Raw genomic sequence first — 21,447 nt, 5'->3', positions numbered from 1 at the left:
AAACGGGGATCAGCATCACTGAACCGCCGACTCCCAGCTGACACGGGAGAAAATGCAGGCAGTGTAGGCTTGCCCTCAGCCTCCGCTTCAGGTTCAGCCTCCACATCGCATTTAGCTGGCGGAGCTACAGATGCATCTGGATCCTCCTCAAACGCAGCAGCATCAGGCAGACCCGGTAACACAAAGACCCGCAGCTCAACCAACCCCTCTAATACGACGGCCTTAATGTGTTTCTTAAGCGCCTGTCAAGAAACCGCAATACCAAACTGTTCAGCCAATAACAAAAGGTCGTCCTTGCGACACTTATCAAACTGCTCTAAAGTAGGATTCTGGAGAAACCCAACCAAATCAAAAAGAGCCATTTCCAGCGGTCCCTATCGCCACAAGAGGGCGACAAGACAACACACACCGCAACTGTGGACCTGAAAGCAACGTCCAAAACCAAGACGCAAATAAATATTAACCTACAATAATCAGACAATTAAGCATAGGGAAATAATTAATAATGAGTAATTAATGATCCCGGACGAGCCCCCAATTTTGTTACGTCCCCATTGTGGTCTAGGGGTACAGGGGAGTAAAAAAATGAATGATCATTAAAGATTAAATTTTATTTACACAATTAATTATCTATACAATGAACAAACAGGAGGGGAAACACTGGGCGGTACCAAACAAAAGAAGATAACCAAAACAGAAATATATAAGCTATTAACAATTCTAGAAATGAAAGAAACTAACTAACTGAAACCCGAAAATCTTCCGAACCTAACTAACTACACTGGCTATTCTAAACTGAACAAAAACATACAAGGGTGGTACACACCCGTATCTATATACATATACACAAGTGAAACTAACAGTGACAGTTAAGAAAAAAACACCTACCTAAATCCCACTCTATATATATACACAAGTGAAACTAACAGTGACAGTTAAGAAAACAAACACCTACTTAAATCCCACTCCTAACCCAACACAAAACCAGCAACCAAACCAGAGGCGCAAACCCAAACTCGAAGTCTTTTCAGAAATTACGATCGATACACAGAAGTCAAAATAGCACGAAGTCACAATAGTAATACAGGAGGCAACTAACATTCAAATCCAAGTCACTGGGGTGTAACTGACAATATTCGCTATATATATAGGTGGGGGTCTGTTCCTCATTGGCCGCCAGGCAGGTCCGCAGAAGAGGATTGGGGGGGAAACAACGCACTCTTCCCTCTTCTTCACCAATTGCGGAATGACCCGTAGCAGACTTCACGGAATAATGAGACCGAAAGAAAAAAACAAACCTGGCACGTAACACTCCCACCCTTAAAATCAAAACCTTTACTTTTTTACCGAGACTTCGCCCTCGCTTCCTGGCTCCCCTCCTTTGCTCTCCAGGCCACAGCAGGACCATCGGGTGGACCCAGAGGACGAGGCCGAGGAGCAGGCAGACGGGGGACCCGAGGACCTCCTCACAATGACGGCGGCGGCACCCGGATCCAGCGAGACCAGCTACGCGGATCAACACCTGGTGTCAGCTACCGGAAGGGAGGTCCCACTGCACCTTGTGGAGCCGACCCCTGATCGGCTCCCTTGGTGCGGCAACGTTGGTCCCCCTCGGAAGGACTAACATCGCTGAGCGCTGTCCCTGTGCAGTTTTATAACGAAGCTGTGCAGGACCACGATGTGAGTACGTGGTTGGGCAGGTATGGTCTTGTTAGATCCGAAGCCCGGAGAGTCCTTGATGAGGACGGAGTCTGGACCGGAGCCAGGAAATGGCTGGTCCAACTCAAGCCCGACCCCTCTGCACCTGGGGGGGTATGCCACATCCCCAGCTCCATCACGCTGGGGAGACACATGGGGGTGGTGTTCTATTACGGCATGCCCAAGCTGTGCAGGAACTGCGGCGAGTTAGGTCACTTAGCCGCAGCCTGCACAGTGGTCAAGTGTAAGACGTGCGGCGGCGAACACGAGACCAGGGCATGCCGTGACCCGAAGCCCTGTAACCTCTGCGGAGCGAGGGGGCATCTCTTTAGAGACTGCCCTCTCGTACGCGAACGGGCTAGGAGCACCGCGCCCCCTCCACCATCTGCTCCCCCCTTCGGCCCCACCGCTTCCCCCGCCTACCCCCATGCCACGCACCAGACCACCCACCCCTACCCCTCCCAGCCTGGAAGCCCAACCCACACGCACAGACCTCAGCACAAGACCCTACCCTCTGTATCCCCACCGCGGAACCCCCAACTCCACAGCGTCCCCTGCTTTAGATCCCACCAACCCCGTCACTGTCACTGTTAAGGAGGAGCCTGACTCCGACACCCCCATTGTGGTGTTGGAGTCAGACTCCTCAACTTCAGAATCAGATACAACACCCATGGCAAAAAATTAGGAAAAAGAAGGGCAAACGCATCGATCACCTACAACAGCAAACAACAACCGTCAACCTCCCAACCCAGCAATAGTTCGCCAGACATCTAAACTACAAAAACATTGAAACAGTTAAACTCAAAACGGCACAAAACACAACTACAGCCAGGCCTGAGCCCCCTCCCGCCCTACAAACCACCCACACCACCGCCAGTACACGCACAGAATTCTACACACCTCCACCACTACACAACTAAAACCATTAGGGACCAGCCAGTCTCCGGTCCAGACCCTGTTAAAGGATCTGGAGCACCAACCTCCTCTCAGGGCCCTCCAGGGACTGGGGGGAAGCCTGGGGCAAGAACACCTGCCCCCACCTCTCCAGGACGGAACCTCCCAGGCAGTCAGGAGGGGAGGCCTGTGAGTGCACATGGTCCGGGGGTGAGTAGGCGCCTAAATAACCAGGACATTGTCAACGACAAACTAAACAAAATCTGTAAACAAATCGCAAACAGCAATATTGGTTCATAACACACACTACAATAAAACTTATGTCACATACTATAACAATTTCAACATTGAATACACGCAGCATTAAAGATCCCTCCAAACGCCATACAGTTTTCTCCATTCTGTCTCAGGTCCCCTCAGACGTCATCCTGCTCCAGGAATGTGGCATTCCGTTCCGGGAGTTGGATGGCGTTCTGGGGGAGGAATGGAGAATGGGAGACTCTCTCTGGTCTGGCTCAAACATCGCCAGAGCTGATGGGGTCGGCACGTTGGTGAAAAATCCCTACATTCGCATAACATCAGGTAACATCATAGAGAGTGGGCGAATCCTCGTCACCGATTTCGAGGTTGGGGGTTCCCCACTCAGGGTTATCAACGTGTACGGCCCCACCAGCGTGGCCGAGAGGGTCTCCCTCTTCACAAAACTAGCACCACTCATCCATTGCACAACGCCGGTTGTCGTGGGGGGGGATTTCAACTGTGCTCTAACAGATGAGGACCGCAGCAGACCCAGACGGGACCGTTCCAGCGACCTGCTGCGGTCCCTCATAGAGGATTTCTCCCTCCGCGACGCCGGGGGCGCCTCTCCCCCTCAACACACGTGGGTGAGTTCCTCTGGTAGCTCCTCTTCGAGAATCGATTTGTTTCTGCTCTCCCCAGGCCTGTGGGTGCCCGCTTATTCCATCCAGGCGGTATTTTCCCTAGATATGTGAGCCTTTCCGAATTCACATTTTGCCAAATTAAGGGTTAAAGAAGCTGTACTCAGACGATCGAACACAGTTCGGAGGGTTGTTACATGTTCCGTCCAATCAGACGAATAGACAACTAGATCGTCTAAATAAGCTTTGCAGTGTGAAACCCCCTCCAAAACAAAATTCATCAACCTTTGAAAGGTCGTTTCGCATTCCGAAAGCCATGACAGTATACTGCATGAAATTGTCAGGTGCAACGAAGGCAGATATGTCAGATGCACGAGGGGTTAGCGGCACCTGCCAGTAACCCTTTAGCAAATCTAACTTGGTGACATATTTAGCAGAGCCGACATTATCTATACAGTCCTCCATACGAGGCAACGGGAAAGAATCTGGAACAGTCAACGAATTAACTTTACGGTAGTCCGTGCAAAAACGAGACGTCCCATCAGGCTTGGGAACCAGCAAACACGGAGAACTCCACGGACTGGAGCTGGGTTTAGCTAAACCGTTCTCCAACAAATAAGCTACTTCCTCCCGCATAATGGATCGTTTGGTGGGATTCACACGATATGCATGTTGCTTTATTGGTCTGGCGTTATCTACATTGACGTCATGCTGTAGCACTGAGGTTTGGGACGGGACATCACAAATAAAACAAGATACCCTTTTATTAATTGCACAATGTCTGTTCGTTGTTTTTCATCTACATGAGTTAAAACAGATGATAGACTCTGCAACATCTCAGAATTCCTTAACCGAGCACATTGATCAAGGGTGTTACGTAAAACAAGCCCATCTATGTCATCACCAGAATGCAGCGCAGAGGCAGTGGCTACAGAGGAGACAGTGGGCCCTACCGTCACTCTCTGGGACTCTTCCTGAGAGTTTCCTCGGTTGTGATAAGCCTTTAGCATATTAAGGTGGCAGACGCGTGATTGGCGTTTGCGATCGGGAGTTCGGACAACGTAATCCGTCTCGCTCAGTTTACGGTCAATGATGTAAGGACCAGAAAATCGTGCATGCAGAACAGAACCAGGATTGGGCAACAGTACAAGAAACTTGTCCTCTGGCTGGAAAGAACGAGGCACAGCTTTCCTGTCATAGCGAACCTTCATTTTCTCTTGAGAGGAAGACAAAGCCTTGTTAGAAACAGCACAAGTAGTGTGTAATCGCTCACGAAACTCACTAACATAATCCAGAATATTTGTATTGGAGCAGGAATCATCACACAATAACTTCTCTTTAAGTAACTTCAATGGTCCTCTAACAGTATGCCCGAAAACAAGTTCAGCAGGGCTAAACCCCAGTGATTCCTGCACAGTTTCACGAACAGCAAATAACACCAAAGGGATACCTACGTCCCAGTCATTCCCAGTATCTAGGCAATACGCGCGTAACATAGATTTCAGGGTCTGGTGAAATCGCTCAAGCGCACCTTGCGATTCAGGGTGATAAGCGCTGGAAATTTTGTGGGTAACAGACAGAGTCTTCATTACTTGGGCAAACAGCTTCGACATAAGGTTTGAACCTTGGTCCGTCTGGATAATCTTAGGTAACCCAAAGGTAGAAAAGAACTGAACCAATGCCTTCACTATAACAGGAGCCGTAATTTTACGGAGGTATCGCCTCAGGATACCTAGTAGCTGTGCACATTACGGTTAGCAAATACTGATGTCCAGACTTGGTTTTGGGTAATGGGCCAACACAATCAACCAAATGGTACACCCATAGTTGGTATTGGATGAAGGGGTGCGGGCGGAATAACCTGACTCGGTTTTCCCGTACACTGACAAGTGGATCAAGTACGGCAATATCGGACCACAGCATGTACGTTTTCGTAACGCCTAGATGTCCTGACAACACGTGATCATGAGCCAAATATAACACGTGCTGCCGAAATTCAGAAGGCCCAACAATTTGATATACAGCACTCCACTCTAATCCTGTAGAGACAGTGGGAAACCACTTGCGCATTAACAACCCATTCTCCATGAAATAAGCAAATTGTTTTTCTTTGTTTGCCGAGGACAAATACTTTGCCAGAGAAGAATCAGCCTGCTGGGTAGCTATAAGGTGCTCTCGAGTAAAGGGCAAATGCAATGCGTCAGTCTCTGCGTCATTCATACTCACAGGGACCTCCGTTTTCAGCGAGAGTGAGGAGGACTATTCCCCCAAAACTGGAGAGGCTAGGAAGGAATCAGACAAGTCAACATCTCCAGCTTTACGAGACTGGGCACGGGTGACAGCACATGCGGGAAACACAGTTGGGAATGTACGAGTTAATTCGTCAGGGTGAGTCTTAGCGTCTGGTGTGTCCAACACTTCCAATACCGGCAGTACCTTCCCACCAGCAAGATCGTTACCCAAAATAAAAGTAACACCTTTTACGGGTAAAGAGGCTCTTACTCCCACTTTCACAAAGCCATTTACTAGCTCTGACTGCAAATGAATAGTATGCAACGGCACCGTCATAAAGCTGTGTTATGTTAATGGCTTGCACTAAAACATGAGAACCATTAAAAGTCGCGCTGGACAAAGGCAGTACATCAGAGAGAATGAAGGACTGAGTCGCTCCAGTATCCCTTAGCATAGTTACAGGTACCGGATCTTTCTGATCTCCGGACAACGAAACAAACCCCTTAAGAATAAAAGGTTCATAACCAGAGTCAGGAACATTCTCAGCGCTAGGTACAGGTTCAGAAATACTAGGGACTGTTTTAATTAAACCAACACTCTTGGGCAGTTCAGTACTCTGCCGCTGCTGCTTTCGCTTTAAAACCAAACAATCGGCAATTATGTGACCAGGCTTATGGCAGTAAAAACATTTCCACTCCGTTGCCCATGGGGAAACTGGCCGAGGACGATTGTCAGGTCTTACAGAAGACATAATACTAGAGCTTTTCTCGGCTCCGAGACGCAGCACGAGGAGAAGACATGAACACAGTTTTGTGAGTTAACACAAACTTGTCCGCTTGGACAGCTGCCTGTGACAGCGAAGTAACCTTTTGCTCGTTCAAGTACACAACAACACGCTCCGGCAGGGAGTTCTTAAAGTCCTCGATAAGAACCAACTCACGAAGAGAGGTAAGGTCAGTGACTTTAGTAGCTGAGAACCATTTATCAAAGAGAACCCCTTTCTCTCTAGCGAACTCAACGAATGTCTGATTCAGGGATTTCTTGTGATTCCTGAACTTCTGTCTGTAAGCCTCAGGGACAAGCTCATAGGCACACAAAACAGCAGTTTTAACCATGTCATACTGTAAACTGTCTTCCAGCGACAGTGCAGAGCATACCTCCTGGGCCTAGCTAATAAATTTGCATTGCAATAAGAGGCCAGACATCCTTTGGCCATCTTAGCGAAGCTGCAATACGTTCAAATGCTCTGAAGTATGAATCTACTTCAGTCTCTCGGAATTGCGGTACCAATCTAATGTGCTTACTAACATCTAATGTGGTTTGCAGGAGATCGGACAAAGGAGAAACATTTGAGAAAACTGAGGGGGTAGACTGTGCGACAGGACCTGGCGCAACTTGCTTTGTCGCCAGTTCAAGCTGCCGCAGCTTAACCGCCGTCTCAGCCTCAATCTCCAATCTGCGGATCTCCAATTTCAAACTGAGTTCTGCCTGCCTCGCCGCCGCCTTTTCCTGAGCCTCTAGTTGGAGACGAACGAGGCGCACCTTCAAACGGGGATCAGCATCACTGAACCGCCGACTCCCAGCTGACACGGGAGAAAATGCAGGCAGTGTAGGCTTGCCCTCAGCCTCCGCTTCAGGTTCAGCCTCCACATCGCATTTAGCTGGCGGAGCTACAGATGCATCTGGATCCTCCTCAAACGCAGCAGCATCAGGCAGACCCGGTAACACAAAGACCCGCAGCTCAACCAACCCCTCTAATACGACGGCCTTAATATGTTTCTTAAGCGCCTGTCAAGAAACCGCAATACCCAAGTGTTCAGCCAATAACAAAAGGTCGTCTTTGCGACACTTATCAAACTGCTCTAAAGTAGGATTCTGGAGAAACCCAACCAAATCAAAAAGAGCCATTTCCAGCGGTCCCTATCGCCACAAGAGGGCGACAAGACAACACACACCGCAACTGTGGACCTCAAAGCAACGTCCAAAACCAAGACGCAAATAAATATTAACCTACAATAATCAGACAATTAAGCATAGGGAAATAATTAATAATGAGTAATTAATGATCCCGGACGAGCCCCCAATTTTGTTACGTCCCCATTGTGGTCTAGGGGTACAGGGGAGTAAAAAAATGAATGATCATTAAAGATTAAATTTTATTTACACAATTAATTATCTATACAATGAACAAACAGGAGGGGAAACACTGGGCGGTACCAAACAAAAGAAGATAACCAAAACAGAAATATATAAGCTATTAACAATTCTAGAAATGAAAGAAACTAACTAACTGAAACCCGAAAATCTTCCGAACCTAACTAACTACACTGGCTATTCTAAACTGAACAAAAACATACAAGGGTGGTACACACCCGTATCTATATATACATATACACAAGTGAAACTAACAGTGACAGTTAAGAAAAAAAACACCTACCTAAATCCCACTCCTTATATATATACACAAGTGAAACTAACAGTGACAGTTAAGAAAACAAACACCTACTTAAATCCCACTCCTAACCCAACACAAAACCAGCAACCAAACCAGAGGCGCAAACCCAAACTCGAAGTCTTTTCAGAAATTACGATCGATACACAGAAGTCAAAATAGCACGAAGTCACAATAGTAATACAGGAGGCAACTAACATTCAAATCCAAGTCACTGGGGTGTAACTGACAATATTCGCTATATGTATAGGTGGGGGTCTGTTCCTCATTGGCCGCCAGGCAGGTCCGCAGAAGAGGATTGGGGGGGGAACAACGCACTCTTCCCTCTTCTTCACCAATTGCGGAATGACCCGTAGCAGACTTCACGGAATAATGAGACCGAAAGAAAAAAACAAACCTGGCACGTAACACTCCCACCCTAAAATCAAAACCTTTACTTTTACCGAGACTTCGCCCTCGCTTCCTGGCTCCTCCTTTGCTCTCCAGGCCCAGCAGGACCATCGGGTGGACCCAGGAGGGGAGGCAAGGATCGACGAGGAGACCAGCTCTCGGATCAACGCTTGGTGCCACTACCGGAAGGGAGGTTCCACTGCGCCTTGTGGAGCTGACCCGACGCTCCCTTGGTGCGGCAACGTTGGTCCCCTTGGAAGGACAACATCCTTAGCGCTGTCCTGTGCTTCTCCATTACTTAGGTCCGGCCTGAGAGAGAGGGAGGATGGCTACGGGAGCAACCGGAGTCCGACGCCACAACGCCGTCCGATGACTCCAGAACAGCGGAGAAGGGGGCAGGGTGCTAGTGGCCCCCCAGGTGGCACAAGGGGCGAAGGCGCAGCCGAAGGGGCGCCGCGAGCCAGCAGCTACTGGGGGGCAAGCAATGCCGCTGCCCCCAAGTCAACAGGAGAGTGACAGGTATGACCGCCTAGAGTTAGCCGGCAGTGCTCCAGCGAGCCATGGGCTTTGTGCCTGGCGACCTGAACTGCCTGGTGAAGGTTCCGGAAGCAGAATCTTTGAGATTAGTTTCAGGCTGCAAACATCCTGGAGAGGTTCTGGAACCTCTAAGAGAGGAAGGGTAAGGCTCCCGTCAGTGTTTTGAGTAGAGCCCTGTCGACACCGAAAACAAGGTGGTCACTGTGCAGTTTTATAACGAAGCTGTGCAGGACCACGATGTGAGTACGTGGTTGGGCAGGTATGGTCTTGTTAGATCCGAAGCCCGGAGAGTCCTTGATGAGGACGGAGTCTGGACCGGAGCCAGGAAATGGCTGGTCCAACTCAAGCCCGACCCCTCTGCACCTGGGGGGGTATGCCACATCCCCAGCTCCATCACGCTGGGGAGACACATGGGGGTGGTGTTCTATTACGGCATGCCCAAGCTGTGCAGGAACTGCGGCGAGTTAGGTCACTTAGCCGCAGCCTGCACAGTGGTCAAGTGTAAGACGTGCGGCGGCGAACACGAGACCAGGGCATGCCGTGACCCGAAGCCCTGTAACCTCTGCGGAGCGAGGGGGCATCTCTTTAGAGATTGCCCCCTCTCGTACGCAAACAGGGCTAGGAGCACCGCGCCCCCTCCACCATCTGCTGCCCCCCCTTCGGCCCCACCGCCTCCCCCGCCTACCCCCATGCCACGCACCAGACCACCCACCCCCACCCCCTCCCAGCCTGGAAGCCCAATCCCACATGCACAGACCCCAGCACAAGACCCTACCCCCTGTGTCCCCACCGCCGGAACCCCCAACTCCACAGCGTCCCCTGCTCTAGACCCCACCAACCCCGTCACCGTCACTATTAAGGAGGAGCCTGACTCCGACACCCCCATTGTGGTGTTGGAGTCAGACTCCTCAACCTCAGAATCTGATTCCATCACACCGTGGCAAAAAATCAGGAAGAAAAAGGGCAAACGTATCAGATCACCCACAATAGTACAACAACAACCGCAACCTCCCAACCCAGCAATAGTTCGCCACACATCTAAACTTACAAAACCTTTAAAACAGTTAAACTCAAAACCGGCACATAGTACACAACCTACAGCCAGGCCTGAGCCCCCTCCCCGCCCTACAAAACCACCCACACCACCGCCAGTACACAGCACAGAAGTTCTACACACCACCACCACTACACAACTAAAAACCATTAGGGACCAGCCAGTCTCCGGTCCAGACCCTGTTAAAGGATCTGGAGCACCAACCTCCTCTCAGGGCCCTCCAGGGACTGGGGGGAAGCCTGGGGCAAGAACACCTGCCCCCACCTCTCCAGGACGGAACCTCCCAGGCAGTCAGGAGGGGAGGCCTGTGAGTGCACATGGTCCGGGGGTGAGTAGGCGCCTAAATAACCAGGACATTGTCAACGACAAACTAAACAAAATCTGTAAACAAATCGCAAACAGCAATATTGGTTCATAACACACACTACAATAAAACTTATGTCACATACTATAACAATTTCAACATTGAATACACGCAGCATTAAAGATCCCTCCAAACGCCATACAGTTTTCTCCATTCTGTCTCAGGTCCCCTCAGACGTCATCCTGCTCCAGGAATGTGGCATTCCGTTCCGGGAGTTGGATGGCGTTCTGGGGGAGGAATGGAGAATGGGAGACTCTCTCTGGTCTGGCTCAAACATCGCCAGAGCTGATGGGGTCGGCACGTTGGTGAAAAATCCCTACATTCGATAACATCAGGTAACATCATAGAAGTGGGCGAATCCTCGTCACCGATTTCGAGGTTGGGGGTTCCCCACTCAGGGTTATCAACGTGTACGGCCCCACCAGCGTGGCCGAGAGGGTCTCCCTCTTCACAAAACTAGCACCACTCATCCATTGCACAACGCCGGTTGTCGTGGGGGGATTTCAACTGTGCTCTAACAGATGAGGACCGCAGCAGACCCAGACGGGACCGCTCCAGCGACCTGCTGCGGTCCCTCATAGAGGATTTCTCCCTCCGCGACGCCGGGGCGCCTCTCCCCCTCAACACACGTGGGTGAGTTCCTCTGGTAGCTCCTCTTCGAGAATCGATTTGTTTCTGCTCTCCCCAGGCCTGTGGGTGCCCGCTTATTCCATCCAGGCGGTATTTTCCCTAGATATGTGAGCCTTTCCGAATTCACATTTTGCCAAATTAAGGGTTAAAGAAGCTGTACTCAGACGATCGAACACAGTTCGGAGGGTTGTTACATGTTCCGTCCAATCAGACGAATAGACAACTAGATCGTCTAAATAAGCTTTGCAGTGTGAAACCCCCTCCAAAACAAAATTCATCAACCTTTGAAAGGTCGTTTCGCATTCCGAAAGCCATGACAGTATACTGCATGAAATTGTCAGGTGCAACGAAGGCAGATATGTCAGATGCACGAGGGGTTAGCGGCACCTGCCAGTAACCCTTTAGCAAATCTAACTTGGTGACATATTTAGCAGAGCCGACATTATCTATACAGTCCTCCATACGAGGCAACGGGAAAGAATCTGGAACAGTCAACGAATTAACTTTACGGTAGTCCGTGCAAAAACGAGACGTCCCATCAGGCTTGGGAACCAGCAAACACGGAGAACTCCACGGACTGGAGCTGGGTTTGGCTAAACCGTTCTCCAACAAATAAGCTACTTCCTCCCGCATAATGGATCGTTTGGTGGGATTCACACGATATGCATGTTGCTTTATTGGTCTGGCGTTATCTACATTGACGTCATGCTGTAGCACTGAGGTTTGGGACGGGACATCACAAAATAAAACAAGATACCCTTTTATTAATTGCACAATGTCTGTTCGTTGTTTTTCATCTACATGAGTTAAAACAGATGATAGACTCTGCAACATCTCAGAATTCCTTAACCGAGCACATTGATCAAGGGTGTTACGTAAAACAAGCCCATCTATGTCATCACCAGAATGCAGCGCAGAGGCAGTGGCTACAGAGGAGACAGTGGGCCCTACCGTCACTCTCTGGGACTCTTCCTGAGAGTTTCCTCGGTTGTGATAAGCCTTTAGCATATTAAGGTGGCAGACGCGTGATTGGCGTTTGCGATCGGGAGTTCGGACAACGTAATCCGTCTCGCTCAGTTTACGGTCAATGATGTAAGGACCAGAAAATCGTGCATGCAGAACAGAACCAGGATTGGGCAACAATACAAGAACCTTGTCCCCTGGCTGGAAAGAACGAGGCACAGCTTTCCCGTCATAGCGAACCTTCATTTTCTCTTGAGAGGAAGACAAAGCCTTGTTAGAAACAGCACAAGCAGTGTGTAATCGCTCACGAAACTCACTAACATAATCCAGAATATTTGTATTAGAGCAGGAATCATCACACAATAACTTCTCTTTAAGTAACTTCAATGGTCCTCTAACAGTATGCCCGAAAACAAGTTCAGCAGGGCTAAACCCCAGTGATTCCTGCACAGTTTCACGAACAGCAAATAACACCAAAGGGATACCTACGTCCCAGTCATTCCCAGTATCTAGGCAATACGCGCGTAACATAGATTTCAGGGTCTGGTGAAATCGCTCAAGCGCACCTTGCGATTCAGGGTGATAAGCGCTGGAAATTTTGTGGGTAACAGACAGAGTCTTCATTACTTGGGCAAACAGCTTCGACATAAGGTTTGAACCTTGGTCCGTCTGGATAATCTTAGGCAACCCAAAGGTAGAAAAGAACTGAACTAATGCCTTCACTATAACAGGAGCCGTAATTTTACGGAGGTATCGCCTCAGGATACCTAGTAGCTGTGCACATTACGGTTAGCAAATACTGATGTCCAGACTTGGTTTTGGGTAATGGGCCAACACAATCAAATGGTACACCCATAGTTGGTATTGGATGAAGGGGTGCGGGCGGAATAACCTGACTCGGTTTTCCCGTACACTGACAAGTGGATCAAGTACGGCAATATCGGACCACAGCATGTACGTTTTCGTAACGCCTAGATGTCCTGACAACACGTGATCATGAGCCAAATATAACACGTGCTGCCGAAATTCAGAAGGCCCAACAATTTGATATACAGCACTCCACTCTAATCCTGTAGAGAGTGGGAAACCACTTGCGCATTAACAACCCATTCTCCATGAAATAAGCAAATTGTTTTTCTTTGTTTGCCGAGGACAAATACTTTGCCAGAGAAGAATCAGCCTGCTGGGTAGCTATAAGGTGCTCTCGAGTAAAGGGCAAATGCAATGCGTCAGTCTCTGCGTCATTCATACTCACAGGGACCTCCGTTTTCAGCGAGAGTGAGGAGGACTTTTCCCCCAAAACTGGAGAGGCTAGGAAGGAATCAGACAAGTCAACATCTCCAGCTTTACGAGACTGGGCACGGGTGACAGCACATGCGGGAAACACAGTTGGGAATGTACGAGTTAATTCGTCAGGGTGAGTCTTAGCGCCTGGTGTGTCCAACACTTCCAATACCGGCAGTACCTTCCCACCAGCAAGATCGTTACCCAAAATAAAAGTAACACCTTTTACGGGTAAAGAGGCTCTTACTCCCACTTTCACAAAGCCATTTACTAGCTCTGACTGCAAATGAGTAGTATGCAACGGCACCGTCATAAAGCTGTGTTATGTTAATGCCTTGCACTAAAACATGAGAACCATTAAAAGTTGCGCTGGACAAAGGCAGTACATCAGAGAGAATGAAGGACTGAGTCGCTCCAGTATCCCTTAGCATAGTTACAGGTACCGGATCTTTCTGATCTCCGGACAACGAAACAAACCCCTTAAGAATAAAAGGTTCATAAGCAGAGTCAGGAACATTCTCAGCGCTAGGTACAGGTTCAGAAATACTAGGGACTGTTTTAATTAAACCAACACTCTTGGGCAGTTCAGTACTCTGCCGCTGCTGCTTTCGCTTTAAAACCAATCGGCAATTATGTGACCAGGCTTATGGCAGTAAAAACATTTCCACTCCGTTGCCCATGGGGAAACTGGCCGAGGACGATTGTCAGGTCTTACAGAAGACATAATACTAGAGCTTTTCTCGGCTCCGAGACGCAGCACGAGGAGAAGACATGAACACAGTTTTGTGAGTCAACACAAACTTGTCCGCTTGGACAGCTGCCTGTGACAGCGAAGTAACCTTTTGCTCATTCAAGTACACAACAACACGCTCCGGCAGGGAGTTCTTAAAGTCCTCGATAAGAACCAACTCACGAAGAGAGGTAAGGTCAGTGACTTTAGTAGCTGAGAACCATTTATCAAAGAGAACCCCTTTCTCTCTAGCGAACTCAACGAATGTCTGATTCAGGGATTTCTTGTGATTCCTGAACTTCTGTCTGTAAGCCTCAGGGACAAGCTCATAGGCACACAAAACAGCAGTTTTAACCATGTCATACTGTAAACTGTCTTCCAGCGACAGTGCAGAGCATACCTCCTGGGCCTAGCCAATAAATTTGCATTGCAATAAGAGGCCAGACATCCTTTGGCCATCTTAGCGAAGCTGCAATACGTTCAAATGCTCTGAAGTATGAATCTACTTCAGTCTCTCGGAATTGCGGTACCAATCTAATGTGCTTACTAACATCTAATGTGGTTTGCAGGGGATCGGACAAAGGAGAAACATTTGAGAAAACTGAGGGGGTAGACTGTGCGACAGGACCTGGCGCAACTTGCTTTGTCGCCAGTTCAAGCTGCCGCAGCTTAACCGCCGTCTCAGCCTCAATCTCCAATCTGCGGATCTCCAATTTCAAATTGAGTTCTGCCTGCCTCGCCGCCGCCTTTTCCTGAGCCTCTAGTTGGAGACGAACGAGGCGCACCTTCAAACGGGGATCAGCATCACTGAACCGCCAACTCCCAGCTGACACGGGAGAAAATGCAGGCAGTGTAGGCTTGCCCTCAGCCTCCGCTTCAGGTTCAGCCTCCACATCGCATTTAGCTGGCGGAGCTACAGATGCATCTGGATCCTCCTCAAACGCAGCAGCATCAGGCAGACCCGGTAACACAAAGACCCGCAGCTCAACCAACCCCTCTAATACGACGGCCTTAATATGTTTCTTAAGCGCCTGTCAAGAAACCGCAATACCCAAGTGTTCAGCCAATAACAAAAGGTCGTCTTTGCGACACTTATCAAACTGCTCTAAAGTAGGATTCTGGAGAAACCCAACCAAATCAAAAAGAGCCATTTCCAGCGGTCCCTATCGCCACAAGAGGGCGACAAGACAACACACACCGCAACTGTGGACCTCAAAGCAACGTCCAAAACCAAGACGCAAATAAATATTAACCTACAATAATCAGACAATTAAGTATCGGGAAATAATTAATAATGAGTAATTAATGATCCCGGACGAGCCCCCAATTTTGTTACGTCCCCATTGTGGTCTAGGGGTACAGGGGAGTAAAAAAATGAATGATCATTAAAGATTACATTTTATTTACACAATTAATTATCTATACAATGAACAAACAGGAGGGGAAACACTGGGCGGTATCAAACAAAAGAAGATAACCAAAACAGAAATATATAAGCTATTAACAATTCTAGAAATGAAAGAAACTAACTAACTGAAACCCGAAAATCTTCCGAACCTAACTAACTACACTGGCTATTCTAAACTGAACAAAAACATACAAGGGTGGTACACGCCCGTATCTATATATACATATACACAAGTGAAACTAACAGTGACAGTTAAGAAAAAAAACACCTACCTAAATCCCACTCCTTATATATATACACAAGTGAAACTAACAGTGACAGTTAAGAAAACAAACACCTACTTAAATCCCACTCCTAACCCAACACAAAACCAGCAACCAAACCAGAGGCGCAAACCCAAACTCGAAGTCTTTTCAGAAATTACGATCGATACACAGAAGTCAAAATAGCACGAAGTCACAATAGTAATACAGGAGGCAACTAACATTCAAATCCAAGTCACTGGGGTGTAACTGACAATATTCGCTATATGTATAGGTGGGGGTCTGTTCCTCATTGGCCGCCAGGCAGGTCCGCAGAAGAGGATTGGGGGGGAAACAACGCACTCTTCCCTCTTCTTCACCAATTGCGGAATGACCCGTAGCAGACTTCACGGAATAATGAGACCGAAAGAAAAAAACAAACCTGGCACGTAACACTCCCACCCATAAAATCAAAACCTTTACTTTTTTACCGAGACTTCGCCCTCGCTTCCTGGCTCCCCTCCTTTGCTCTCCAGGCCGCAGCAGGACCATCGGGTGGACCCGGAGGACGAGGCCGAGGAGCAGGCAGACGGGGGACCCGAGGACCTCCTCACAATGACGGCGGCGGCACCCGGATCCAGCGAGACCAGCTACGCGGATCAACGCCTGGTGCCAGCTACCGGAAGGGAGGTCCCACTGCACCTTGTGGAGCCGACCCCTGATCGGCTCCCTTGGTGCGGCAACGTTGGTCCCCCTTGGAAGGACTAACATCTCTGAGCGCTGTCCCTGTGCTTCTCCCATCTACTTAGGTCCGGCCTGAGAGAGAGGGAGGATGGCTACGGGACCGCAACCGGGAGTCCGACGCCACAACGCCGTCCGGATGACGTTGCAGAACAGCGGAGAAGGGGGCAGTGGTGCTAGTGGCCCCCCCCAGGTGGCACAAGGGGCGAAGGGCGCAGCCGCAAGGGGCGCCGCAGAGCCAGCAGCTACTGGGGGGGCAAGCAATGCCGCTGCCCCCAACGTCAACAGGAGAGTGACAGGTATGACCCGCCTAGAGTTCAGCCGGGCAGTGCTCCAGCGAGCCATGGGCTTTGTGCCTGGCGACCTGAACTGCCTGGTGAAGGTTCCGGGCAACGCAGATATCTTTGAGATTAGTTTCAGGTCTGCAAACATCCTGGAGAGGTTCTGGAACCTCTATAGAGAGGGGAAGGGTAAGGCTCCCGTCAGTGTTTTTGACGTAGAGCCCCTGTCTGACACCGAAAACAAGGTGGTCACTGTGCAGTTTTATAACGAAGCTGTGCAGGACCACGATGTGAGTACGTGGTTGGGCAGGTATGGTCTTGTTAGATCCGAAGCCTGGAGAGTCCTTGATGAGGACGGAGTCTGGACCGGAGCCAGGAAATGGCTGGTCCAACTCAAGCCCGACCCCTCTGCACCTGGGGGGGTATGCCACATCCCCAGCTCCATCACGCTGGGGAGACACAGGGGGGTGGTGTTCTATTACGGCATGCCCAAGCTGTGCAGGAACTGCGGCGAGTTAGGTCACTTGGCCGCAGCCTGCACAGTGGTCAAGTGTAAGACGTGCGGCGGCGAACACGAGACCAGGGCATGCCGTGACCCAAAGCCCTGTAACCTCTGCGGAGCGAGGGGGCATCTCTTTAGAGATTGTCCCCTCTCGTACGCGAACAGGGCTAGGAACACCGCGCCCCCTCCACCATCTGCTGCCCCCCCTTCGGCCCCACCGCTTCCCCCGCCTACCCCCATGCCACGCACCAGACCACCAACCCCACACGCACAGACCGCAGCACAAGACCCTACCCCCTGTATCCCCACCGCCGGAACCCCCAACTCTACAGTGTCCCCTGCCTTAGATCCCACCAACCCCGTCACTGTCACTGTCAAGGAGGAGCCTGACTCCGACACCCCCATTGTGGTGTTGGAGTCAGACTCCTCAACTTCAGAATCAGACACCAACACTCCGTGGCAAGAAACCAGAAAAAAGAAGGGCAAACGAATTCGATCACCCACAACAGCCAAACAACAACCCGGTCAACCTCCCAACCCAGCAATAGCTCGCCAGACAATTAAATCAACAAAAACATTGAAACAGCTACACTCAAAAACGGTACACAAAACACAAGCTACAGCCAGGCCTGAGCCCCCTCCCCGCCCTACAAAACCACCCACACCACCGCCAGTACACTGCACAGAAATTTTACACACCTCCACCACCACCCAATTAAGAACCATTAGGGACCAGCCAGCCTCCGGTCCAGACCCTGTTAAAGGATCTGGAGCATCAACCTCCTCTCAGGGCCCTCCAGGGACTGGGAGGAAGCCTGGGGCAAGAACACCTGCCCCCACCTCTCCAGGACGGAACCTCCCAGGCAGTCAGGAGGGGAGGCCTGTGAGTGCACATGGTCCGGGGGTGAGTAGGCGCCTCAATAAACAGGACACAGTAAATGACAAACTTAACAATATTTGCAAACAAATAGCTAACAGTAATATTGGTAAATAAATCACACACAACAATAAAATTATGGAACACACAATAACACTCTCATCACTAAACACCCGTAGCATTAAAGATTCATCAAAACGCCATACAATCTTCTCCATTCTGTCACAGGTCCCCTCAGACGTCATCCTGCTCCAGGAATGTGGTATTCTGTTCCGGGAGCTGGATGGCGTTCTGAGGGAGGAATGGAGAATGGGAGACTCTCTCTGGTCTGGCTCCAACATCGCCAGAGCTGATGGGGTCGGCACGTTGGTGAAAAATCCCTACGTGCGTATAACATCTAGCAACGTCGTAGAGAGTGGGCGAATCCTCGTCACCGACTTCGATGTCGGGGGTTCCCCACTCAGGGTAATCAACGTGTACGGCCCCACCAGCGTGGCCGAGAAGGTCTCCCTTTTCACAAAACTACCTCCATTAATACATTGCACAATGCCGGTTGTCGTGGGGGGGGATTTCAACTGTGCATTAACAGATGAGGACCGCAGCAGACCCAGACGGGACCGCTCCAGCGACTTGCTGCGGTCCCTCATAGAGGACTTCTCCCTCCGCGACGCCGGGGGCGCCTCTCCCCCCCAACACACGTGGGTGAGTTCCTCTGGCAGCTCCTCTTCGAGAATCGATTTGTTTCTGCTCTCCCCAGGCCTGGGGGTGCCCGCTTATTCCATCCAGGCGGTGCACTTCTCGGACCACCACATGGTGACCGTGTCCCTGACCTGGAAGAAGTCTATAACCGTGGGTAAGGGGCTCTGGCGGATGAACATCAGCCATCTCCGAGACCCCCAGGTGCGACTCTCCTTCTCGAGACGTTACCTGGAGTGGGTGAGTCTGAAACACCTCTTTGACTCCCCGGTGGAGTGGTGGGAGATAGTGAAGGAGCGAGTGCGAGGCTACTTCCGGGCAGTCGGGCGGAGGAAGGCAAAGGAAAGGAGGGCAGTTTTTGTACAACACAATGCTGCCCTCCAGAGACTGAGCCTCCTCCAGTCCCGAGGCCTGGATGTTAGCAGTGAGATCGCACGGACTCGGCAGAGCCTCACCACCCTCTACCGGGAAGAGCGTGAAAAATTTACTTTCCGCTCCAAACTCCAGGGCCTCGAGGAGGATGAGAAGTGCACACGGTTTTTCTTCCGCAGGGCGCGGTCTAAGACTAATAACATCTTGTCTCTCTATAACAACAGAGGTGTGGTGGTGTCTGAAGAGGCGGAGGTCCGGGAGGTGGCCCGGGAGTTCTACGGGGGCCTCTATAGTGAGAGTCCCTCCGATGGGGCTCTCATGGACACCTTCCTGGGCGGCCTTGACAGACGTCTGGGTGACGAGCGGATGGACTCGGGAGTTGAGCACCGAGGAGCTCACCCGGGCCGTGCTCTCCCTCAACCAACATAAAGCTCCGGGTCCTGACGGAATCCCAGGTGGACTTCCGAAAAAACAAGGACCTGGCGAGAGAGAAATGGGGGTGGACCACTGGAAAGAACTTATCATATAGTCCACCCCCCCAGGAGGGGCACGTGCTCTGCACACCACTCCCAAGCGCACGTATTGTTTAACTTTTTATATGTTATTTATTGTTAAATCTTAAAATAATTATTGTCTTCGTGAGTGTTATTATCGATATATGTATTCTTGTTTTTGCAATTGTCTTCTGTTATCTTTTTGAGTGTTATTATGTTTCGTAATTTTTGTAAATGTCTATGTCTAAATGTGCTTTGGTTCCTGTTTTGATGTTTTAAAAAAAGGAAAGTTTTAAAAAATGTAAAATGTTAAACCATTAAAGATACATTTTACTAAAGATTTCCGTGGAGAGGAACACTCCTGAGTTTGTGCTATTTTTGTGCTTTTCTGTTCATAAGAGAGCTTGTTGGTGACTTGTTGCCACGTGTCCCTGGTTTGTGACTTGTCAGGTACATGTGTTATAGAGTATGGACTGCCTCCTTGCTTGCTCAGCTAGGTAATTACATAGCTGTTCTGCGAGTGCTCGTGCAATTAAACAGCGATAAGAGCCTTTAGCATGTAGGTAGCTACCGTGGCAGGGGACGTGGGGCTTTGTGGGTGGAGCTGAGGTGACGGCCAGAGGTCCCGGGGGAAGCGTTGAGGGGGCCCCGGACCAATGGCGAGCGGGGACTGGGTCCGGCCGGACCCCGCGATCGGATTCCCAGCCCCCTGGGCGGCGGCGGCCAGCTGTGGCCAATTTTCAGGCCATCGCTTCTCGGCCTTTTGGCTAAGATCAAGACAAGAGAAGAGAAAGCGATGGCGACCTACGAGCAGAGGTGGGTAGCCAAAAACTGTACTCAAGTAAAAGTATTGTTACTTTAAAATAATAATGACTCAAGTAGAAGTAAAAGTAGTCATCCAAATAATTTCTTGAGTAAGAGTAAGAAAGTATCTTGTGAAAAGACTACAAGTACTGAGTTACTTCATATAATCTGATTTAATGTTGAAATAAGCAGAGCAAGATGAACGTAAAAATCCAAATGTCCAAAATATAAAATTGTAAATGCTTGTCCAATAGAAATAAACAAAATATAAAATAGCCATGTGCAAATTCAAATATGGCCAAAATCATATCCCTTTAAATAAAACAATACACAGGAGGTTCGTCAGAAGAGGAGGATTTTCACTTTCTGTTGTACTCTATTAAGTCTGTATACCTCATCAGTTTGTTGGGGTGAACCCTCCGTTGATAGAAAAAATATCAATTAAAGCCGCAAGCGGCGTTGGGAGGGGTCCAAGCATTGGCACCATTGCGCCCCCATGGAGCGATTTTAAAATGGCTTTGTCCTCATGATCATATGCCTTCACCCAACATATCTACTGAATATCATGATGATCGTATAAAATATTGATGCCTTATGGTAAACTTTGCACTAAGAGACGCTGTCGGATGACTTAGTTACGTCGCCATGGATATGTCCTGGCCGCTTCCCGTAAAGGCCTTTACTATGTCGTAACACTTAGATGGCATGTCGTAACACTTAGATGGTCCGGCGTGTATGCACAGCTGCAGTGTTTCTGCGCCGCAACTAAAAAAGGCATCACACTAGTGTTGTCACGATACCAAAAATTTGACTTTGATACTGATACCAGGTTTAGTATTACGATACTCAATACTGAAATGATACTTGAAACTTAAATGATGCTAATTCGATACTCGGTACCTAACGATACTGAAATTACCTTAA

The 21,447-nt window shown here is 49.5% G+C and overlaps 1 protein-coding gene across 1 annotated transcript; it reads left to right on the top strand.

Moving 5' to 3' along the window:
- Positions 1-15,492: 15,492 nt before the first annotated feature.
- On the top strand, positions 15,493-20,035 carry LOC135247270 (uncharacterized). The gene is made up of 2 exons (XM_064320563.1): positions 15,493-16,796; positions 18,747-20,035. Exons 1-2 carry the CDS (start codon positions 16,589-16,591, stop codon positions 19,652-19,654), a joined length of 1,116 nt encoding a protein of 371 aa, XP_064176633.1. The 5' UTR covers positions 15,493-16,588; the 3' UTR covers positions 19,655-20,035.
- Positions 20,036-21,447: the final 1,412 nt, after the last annotated feature.

The sequence above is a fragment of the Anguilla rostrata genome, unplaced genomic scaffold (genome assembly GCF_018555375.3).
Source record: "Anguilla rostrata isolate EN2019 unplaced genomic scaffold, ASM1855537v3 scaf1184, whole genome shotgun sequence".
Lineage (NCBI taxonomy): Eukaryota > Metazoa > Chordata > Actinopteri > Anguilliformes > Anguillidae > Anguilla > Anguilla rostrata.
This window is presented reverse-complemented; position numbering and strand designations above follow the sequence as displayed.

Excerpts from the sequence above, each read along its gene's own strand:
- LOC135247270 (XM_064320563.1), top strand. The coding sequence starts at position 16,589 with ATGGCTACGGGACCGCAACCGGGAGTCCGACGCCACAACGCCGTCCGG. Across the intron at positions 16,797-18,746 it reads CGTCAACAGGAGAGTGACAG|ATGAGGACCGCAGCAGACCC; the intron begins GTATGACCCGCC and ends GTGCATTAACAG.